The 9275-nt window shown below is 45.8% G+C and overlaps 1 protein-coding gene across 1 annotated transcript in view; it reads right to left on the minus strand.

The window, feature by feature from the left end:
- Positions 1-6941, minus strand: part of sh3bp2 (SH3-domain binding protein 2) — a 15053-nt gene extending 8112 nt beyond the window's left edge. The window contains exons 1-3 of the mRNA XM_056578954.1: positions 6506-6941; positions 1686-1825; positions 1097-1199 (exon numbers count right to left, since the gene is read on the minus strand). Of these exons, the coding sequence (XP_056434929.1) occupies positions 1097-1199; positions 1686-1825; positions 6506-6588 (326 nt within the window). The 5' untranslated portion in view covers positions 6589-6941. The remainder of the gene's footprint in view (positions 1-1096; positions 1200-1685; positions 1826-6505) is intronic.
- Between the last annotated feature and the right edge of the window lie 2334 nt (positions 6942-9275).

The following is a 9275-nucleotide window of genomic DNA, read 5'->3' on the forward strand; positions in this document are numbered from 1 at the left end:
TTCCGCCCGGATACATTTATTTTTACACTTAAGTTTAAGTGTCTCAAAAAGAGGGCATGTCTGGGCAAAAGAGGACATCTGGTCACCCTTCGTAAGGGGAACCCATTTGATTCCTACCTGTTCCACTATTAAATAGTGGCGCAGTTGGGTGGGCGCTATCCTGGTAATTTCTCTGCTGAGAAATACGAAGTGTGGCGTGTGAGCTTGTGCATGGGATGAATTGCGTGTGTCTCACGCCGAATGCGTGAAACTTGAGAGCCATGTTTTTACCTGTTATGGCTGTTGTGGAAGAGATGCTTACCTGTTGTGACGTTGAGGGATAGATTCTAACAGGGAGAGAAGCTAACCTGTTGTATCCGTTGAGGGAGAAAGGCTAACCTGTTGTAGCCGTTGAGGGAGAGAGGCTTAACGGAGAGAGGCTAACCTGTTGTAGCCGTTGAGGGAGAGAGGCTAACGGAGAGAGGCTAACCTGTTGAAGCCGTTGAGGGAGAGAGGCTAACGGAGAGAGGCTAACCTGTTGTAGCCGTTGAGGGAGAGAGGCTAACGGAGAGAGGCTAACCTGTTGTAGCCGTTGAGGGAGAGAGGCTAACGGAGAAAGGCTAACCTGTTGAAGCCGTTGAGGGAGAGAGGCTAACGGAGAGAGGCTAACCTGTTGTAGCCGTTGAGGGAGAGAGGCTAACGGAGAGAGGCTAACCTGTTGTAGCCGTTGAGGGAGAGGCTAACGGAGAGAGGCTAACCTGTTGTAGCCGTTGAGGGAGAGAGGCTAACGGAGAGAGGCTAACCTGTTGTAGCCGTTGAGGGAGAGAGGCTAACGGAGAAAGGCTAACCTGTTGAAGCCGTTGAGGGAGAGAGGCTAACGGAGAGAGGCTAACCTGTTGTAGCCGTTGAGGGAGAGAGGCTAACGGAGAGAGGCTAACCTGTTGTAGCCGTTGGGGAGAGAGGCTAACGGAGAGAGGCTAACCTGTTGTAGCCGTTGAGGGAGAGAGGCTAACGGAGAGAGGCTAACCTGTTGTAGCCGTTGAGGGAGAGAGGCTAACGGAGAGAGGCTAACCTGTTGTAGCCGTTGAGGGAGAGAGGCTAACGGAGAGAGGCTAACCTGTTGTAGCCGTTGAGGGAGAAGGCCCCCTGGGGAGCAGCAGAGGTGCTGCTCTTGAAGTAGTAGACGCAGCCCTTGTGGAGGATGATGTACCGTAGAGGCCCTGAGGAGAGCAGGAGAGGGGGAGAGAAGAGGAGATGAAGGAGGAGGAAGAGGAGAAGGAGGGGAGGAGGAGAGGAAAGGAGGAGGAGAGGATAGGAGGAGGTAGTGATGAGGAGGAGAGCACGCGGGAAGTAGAGGGGTAGAGGAGAGAGGGAAGGATCAGTTGTACAGCTATGAAAGTAATATCACATTGTCTTTCACTCATTTACCCTTTACAAACATGAGGAACCTAATTTGATAGAAATGGATAATCTCCACAGGGAAATGGGAGGTTGTAGTAGATGTCTAACAGGATCTATCCGAATGAATCTGAGTCTGTCTGGCTCAATCTGGATGAAAGAAATATCCCTAATTTCTGCTGTGCCTGAGATCAATAAAGTACATTTACTTATCATTATACCTATATTACTGTTCTGTACTTAATTGATCTAATCCTTATCCAATGAAAAGCATGTAAACCAAGAGGTGGGCGGGGCCTGTGACTCACACTTCATGAGGCTGAACTGGCTGCCTCCTTTCTTGTGCAGGTAGCCACAGGTGGACACGCCCCCTGGCATGGTGAGGAGGTTCTGGGCCCCGATGGCCCGCATGGGGGCCGGCCAACACATCTCCAGAGAGGCCATGGATCTGTAGGAGAGGAGGAGGAGGAGGAGGAGGAGGAGGGAGGAGGAGGAGGAGGAGGAGGAGAGGAGGAGGAGGAGGAGGAGGAGGAGGCATGAGGAGTGGAGAGGGGCGGGGGGAGGGGAAGGAGGCGGAGGAGGAGGAGGAGGAGGAGGAGGGGAGGAGGAGGAGGAGGAGGAGGAGGAGGCATGAGTGGAGTGGAGAGGGGAGGAGGAGGAGGTAGAGGACGGAGGGTGGAGAGGGGAGAATGTGGAGGAGCAAGTGGAGGAGAAGAAGAGGTGGATGGCGAAGGATTGTAGAGGAGTTGGGTGGGAGGGGGAGAATGTGGGGGAGGGAAAGAGAAGGTGGAGGAGCAGGGGAGTGGAGGTGAAGGACGGTGGGAGGAAGACATTTTAAAGTGCACAAGGAACAAGCATGTAAATGAGAGGAGGACAGGGACAACACGAGAGGAGGAAAAGGGGATTAGAGAGGAGATGGGCGAGAGGAGGAGAAGGACGGTGACAGGATATGGGAGGAGAAGGAGAGAAGGCAGGAGGGAGAGCAAATGAGGACGGGGGAGAGGAGAAGAAAGAACACAAGACAAGGAGAGGATGAGAGGGAGGGGAGGAGATATCAGGAGGAGAGGCGGAGACGGATAGGGATTGTTTAGGTCATGATGGTGTTGTTATGGTTCAGAGAGATTTAGCATCAGATTATGGTTAAGAGAGGAGAAAGATAACGTCTTTCCAAGGCGAGGGAGGAAAAGTGAGAAAAGTAATTAAAGTGCTGGAGGCTGAAGCTCTACCGTAAACCACACATAATTACAGTAGTGGCAGGGTCACGACGTCACCAGCAAGGCAAACAAAAGTAAAATTGTAACCTTTATCGCATAAATTCTCAATACTCTGGCATATATATATTAGAGTCCGCAACAAATAACTCAACGTGGCACAGACAAAATAGAGTTTATAAGATGTTTGTATGATGAAATGATCTTTGTTTGTCCAAATCAAAATCATTGCACACTTTACTATGCCCCATCTAGTCTCATTAAATACTATGGTACTATACTTGCTACATATTATACTACTATAATCATGACACCATACGCATTACACACCCATCAACACATTACACACTATAAGAATTAAATGACCAGTGGGTAGAATTCTATGGTAGCTTGCGGAACGTCTTGGCCCGAAATTGAATATAGTATTCATAAGTATATTTAATTAGTATATAAGATCATTTTGTTTCCTTAACCTTACAAAGGAAATACCGTAACAAGGTAGTGAAGATGTGGTTTACAGTTATAAGTGCCTACAGTAAATAATGCAGTGAGGATGTGGGCTACAGTAATAATGTAACTAAAGTAATAATGCAGTGAGGATGAGGGCTACAGTAATAATGTAACTACAGTAATAATACAGTGAGGATGTGGGCTACAATAATAATGTTACTACAGTAATAATACAGTGAGGATGAGGGCTACAGTAATAATGTAACTACAGTAATAATACAGTGGGATGTGGGCTACAGTAATAATGTAACTACAGTAATAATGCAGTGAGGATGAGGGCTACAGTAATAATGTAACTACAGTAATAATACAGTGAGGATGTGGGCTACAGTAATAATGTAACTACAGTAATAATGCAGTGAGGATGTGGGCTACAGTAATAATGTAACTACAGTAATAATACAGTGAGGATGTGGGCTACAGTAATAATGTAACTACAGTAATAATGGCAGTGAGGATGTGGGCTACAGTAATAATGCAGTGAGGATGTGGGCTACACATTAGAGGAGCTCTGTGCTGCCTACCTCTTGCTCAGTCTCCTCCTTAGGGTTTCAAAACGCACGCTGTAGAATAGAGACCCCAATGTCCATGTGTGGGGTCAAGTCCCCAAAACTCTAGTCTCTGCTCTCTGGTCTTGTCCTTCAGGACTAGTCTAACAGAATGGACTCTAGCCGTTCACTCTGAGAACACACCCTCCTGACTGGATGGTACCGACTGGAGACTGGTTCTACACTTGATCAGGAATGTTGCAATTACTCTCTCCCCCCCTATCTCTCTATCGCCCTGCTGGAGGGAAGGAAACAGAAAACCTTCCTTCGTTTCTTTGGTTCTCTTTCGTTTGGTTCTGTTGACTTGGTATTGAGTGTCTCTCTGCACACTTTGCCAGCATTCCCACACGTGCACACCAACGCGCACCAACACACACACACAACACGCAGGACACATACACAGATGCAGGAAACCATAATTTCCAGCGCCCAAGGAAATGTTCAGCTTCCTGAACACCCAAAGAAGATAATGAGAGAGAGAGAGCGAGAGAGAGAGAGAGGCGAGAGAGAGAGAGAGAGAGAGAGAGAGAGAGAGAGAGAGAGAGGAGAGAGAGAGAGGAGAGAGAGAGAGAGGAGAGGGGAGGAGAGGAGAGAGAGAGCGAGAGGGAGAGAGAGAGAGAGAGAGAGAGAGGAGCGAGGAGAGGAGAGAGAGAGAGAGATGAGAGAGAGGAGAGAGAGGAGGAGAGAGAGAGGACGGAGGAGAGAGGGAGAGAGAGAGAGGAGGAGAGGAGGAGGAGAGGAGAGAGAGAGGAGAGAGAGAGAGAGAAGAGAGTGAGAGGAGAGGGGGGAGAGAGAGAGAGAGAGGAGAGAGGAGAGGAGAGGGAGAGGAGGAGGGAGGGAGGAGAGGGAGAGAGGAGAGGAGAGAGAGAGGGAGGAGAGAGGGGAGAGAGAGAGAGAGGAGAGGAGAGGAGGAGAGCGGAGAAGAGGGAGAGGGGAGAGAGAGGAGGAGGAGAGGGAGAGGAGAGAGAGAGAGAGAGGAGAGAGAGGAGAGAGAGGAGGGGAGAGAGAGAGAGAGGAGAGAGAGGGATAGGGAGAGAGAGAGGGAGAGAGAGAGAAGAGAGGGGAGAGGGAAGAGGGAGAGGGAGAGAGAGAGAGAGAGAGAGAGAGAGAGAGAGTTAACAAATAAGTTAATGTGGCTTGACATGGAGAGAGAGAGTGGCTGACTGACTGACTTTTTCACAACCAAAAAGAGCTTGTATCAGCATCAACAGATTTAATTGTGGAATAAGTTAAGTGTGGAAGTACAGAAAAAGCCAAAACATAAAACAGTTTAATAAAAATATATATAGACATCATCAAGTACAGAAATGTAAAGGAGCCTCTGTAACATTGACATATGTAGACTGTAGTTTTGTGACATACATGGTATTTGTATTTGTATGTATAATATTTATTTATATATCGACATTTATACTATCCATATATGGCTATTCATGATATATAAATAAGATAATATATCATTAGTTATTATTCATATTATATAAATTATTTGATAGAACTTACATATTTGAAATAAAGACAATCAATCAATTAATCAATCAATGGTAGTTTCAGTTTCATTATTTCGGTGACATTATTTTAGTTCCTAATGTTTACAGAGGAGATAGGAGATAAGGGAAGGCAGGACTAGGAAGGGTGAGAAGGAGAAAAGGAGAACATTGAGGGGGGAGGTGAAAATGAGGGAAATGGAAAGTGTGTGTATGCAGCAGTCAGTAGGGTGATGCTGCGTGTGTGTGTTTGTTTGTATGCTATTGTGCGTGTGTCTGTGTAAGTCAATTTGAGTGAATGTGTGTATATGTATGTGTGTGTGTGTGTGTGTGTGTGTGTGCGCGCCCACGCAAACATTGTGGGATGTGTAAGAGTCTGTCACTTAGCTAAAATAAACAATGCTAAGCTAAAGACGACAACTTTCTATTTGCCAGAAAGGGAAGCTTTGGCAAGGAGCGGCTTTACGAGTCAAGACGCTTCCTCACACACACCCACACAAAAAACATCCCCCCCCCCACACTCACACACACACTAACACACGTTTCTATACCATCTTTGGCCATATATGGGCTTGACCTCTCAAAAATAATATCTCTTAGTGTTGAAAGACACAAATAGGTCTCTCGTTCTCGCTGTCTTTCACTCACACACACACACACACACACACACACACACACACACACACACACACACACACACACACACACACACACACACACACACACACACACACACACACACACACACACACACACACACACACACACACAGACACAGCAGAAGAGAAGTATGACCGGCTATTTAGGCTGTGATTGTACATTTCCACTTGAAGTTATTGTATTAGTGTGTATTGTATTATCCAGGCGTATAATCCATTGTATTCAATCTAAATCTACTTGATTTACCTTCTCTTAAACATTCTGAAATTCACCCTAAATCTACTTAGACTTACTCTAAACCTTTTTAAATGAACCCTTAATCTAATTGACTTAACCACAACATTCTTCAATTTGTCCCATAGCTTCTTGACTTACCCTAAATCTTCTTAAATCCACCCTAAATCGACTTAAACTTATCATAAACCTTCCTCAAGCAACCCTTAATCTAATTGAAATATCCTAAACCTTCTTAAATCCACCCTAAATCTGCATAGACTTACCCTAAACCTTCGTAAACACACCTTAAGTCTATGTGGACTAACACCAAACCTCCTTCAATTCTCCCTTAACCTATTCCCCCCCCTAACCCCTCCGTAGAGCATGTCCCCGTGGCTCGTATGTAAATACAGAGTGCTGGACTCACCTCCTGAGTTTGAGCAGTTGTGATATTTACACAGAGGAGTTGGTAAAGAAGAAGGTAAGCAGGACTTACGTGAGGTCTATCTGCTTCTGAACACACATTCTACTGTGTGACCGGCTGACCAGGGACTTCTTCCTCACAGACACAGTAGACATGGCGGACACGAGGGAGCGAGCCTCGCACCATTGACCATGCTGACCACCCCACCGACCGACTGGACCAGACCACTGATGGGAGACAGATGGATAGAAGGATGGATGGAAGGACAGAAGGACAGAAGGAACAGACTGAAGGAGAGACAGAAGAGACTGAAGGAGAGACAGAACAGACTGAAGGAGAGACCGTGCAGACTGAAGGAGAGCCAGGAGCTCGTGCAGAGACTGGACGAGGGAGACTGAAGTCGGAAGGTGAATAGAACGGAATGAAGGGGGTTTAAGGAACCGTTGACAGTAGTAATCCACAGCTGTGTTGAAGGGATTTGGCTAAAGAGGAGACCAGGGTGGAAGCTCTGAAGTTATCTAGAGCAGACAGACTGAATCGATGTGAAACCATGAGTGGTTTCCTGTAGGGGCAGAGCCTGCAGCCAGCCACATCTTCTTATTGGCTCTGTGACTTCCTACTTCCTCAGAAACACACTCTGACAGGAAGCTGGGGGTACTTTCCAACCCCCGGTGTGTAACAATGGAGAGAGTGCAGTCACCTACGCACTCATGCACAATTTACACACACGCACACACACACACACACGCATGCACGCACCCAGACACACAAACACACACACACACACAACCATACACACACACACACACACACACACACACGCACATGCAGACACACACGCAGGCGCACACACGCACACACACACACACACACACACACACACACACACACACACGCATGCACGCACCCAGACACACAAACACACACACACACACAACCACACACACACACACACACACACACACACACACACACACACACACACACACACACACACACACACACACACACACACACACACACACACACACACACAGACACAAACAGATAAGCAGACCTGAAGGGCTTAATTCAATTCAATGGTATATATTTACACACATTAAATTGTAATGAAATCAATCATGAACAAGCCTCTGAAACGAGGCGCCAGCTGGTGGTGTTTGTTTCCATATATATCTATACATATATATATATATATATATATATAATATATATATATACAGCAGTGACCAATCTTATGGCATGTCACTTAATTTCAACCAATGGTCAACCTCCAATACGTCCAGATCATTCTCCATACTCTGGGTGGTTCCTGGTTGGTGGAACAAGCTACCTAGCTACCTCTCTACCTCACTACCACACACAGGATCTATCCGAATGTATGTGAATACCTATCTCCCTCTAGCTACATGGCTCCCTAACTTCCTACCTACCAAGAAGATCTGTCCCATTCTTCAGTAAGACCCAACTCCCCAGAGAACATCTCAGACTTCAGTGCATGTTGTGTTGCTGGTGTGTATCTCACTATGCTGTCATGCATTCCTGCTACGCAGTTGACCACAATATATTTTATAAAGATATATTTATGTTAGATTGATTCTTGAACATGTCTCCTATGCGTAACGCTGTCTGTGTATGTGTCGCGTGGTCGCGCATCCGTCACGGTTTCGCACATGCCTGCTTTGAAGACTCAACCACGTTGAAGAGGTACTTTGTAGATGGAAAGTGTGCCTGGAACCAAACCAAGTCGTGCCGTGCTAAGTAGTGACCAGTAGAGCTGGTACTGTAGGTGGAAAAGAGGCACTAGACTTTTTATTATAGGGCTTACAGCCAGGGTGCGATTTGTCCAAAAGGGGGAGGATGTTGTTTCATCTATTTTTCAATCATGAAAAAACACAACATGCCTAATAATTTTTCAAGTTAATGGTAGGCCCGATTAGCCTACATTTCAAACAGTTGAACATTCATCTTGACATGAAACATTTAATTTTCCAAAAAAAACAATAAAAGAAAACAAAGATCCCTCCCATCCCCCCAACTAATCGCACTTTGCTTACGGCCTTTACATATTTGCAGTTGTATTCTTTGATTATTTGAAGCTAGAATTGTAATTTGCTTTGAATACAAATGTCTGCAAAATGACTTAATGTATGCTGTGTTTTGTTTGTTTTTGTAGTGTAGTTAGGTTTCTGGGTTTACACAGTTTGAAAACAACCCTGTTTTTTAACCCTACAATCTAGTGTTAGAAACAAACCCCTAACACAGAGAGAATGACCTGGTTTACAGTACCATCTAGTGTTAGAAACAACCCCTAACACATAGAGAGTGAGGTGGTTTTGTACAATCTAGCGTTACAAAAAAAAACGAACACAGAGAGAAGGAGGTGGTTTACGATTCAATCTAGTATTACAAACAACCCCTAACACAGAGAGAATGACCTGGTTTACAGTACCATCTAGTGTTACAAACAACCCCTAACACAGAGAGAATGAGGTGGTTTACGGTTCAATCCAGTGTTACAAACAACCCCTAACACAGAGAGAATGAGGTGGTTTACGGTTCAATCCAGTGTTACAAACAACCCCTAACACAGAGACAATGAAGTGGTTAACTGTGCAAACTAAAGTTTAGCAGTACAACTCTGCCCTTCTCCAGAACCACTAAAAGCAGTTCAACCTTGCACAGCGCGAGACACGCCCTCCCCTAGAACCCAAGCGTTTAACAGTCTAATTAAATAAACCTCTTTCAAGAACTCCCCCAGATTCAACAATGTCATGAACCACTCTGAACGGACAGAAACGAGAGTCCCGGGAGCAGTCCGGCTCCAAAACGAAAAACAAAG

Source organism: Gadus chalcogrammus, chromosome 19 (assembly GCF_026213295.1).
Source record: "Gadus chalcogrammus isolate NIFS_2021 chromosome 19, NIFS_Gcha_1.0, whole genome shotgun sequence".
In the NCBI taxonomy this organism is placed as follows: Eukaryota; Metazoa; Chordata; class Actinopteri; order Gadiformes; family Gadidae; genus Gadus; species Gadus chalcogrammus.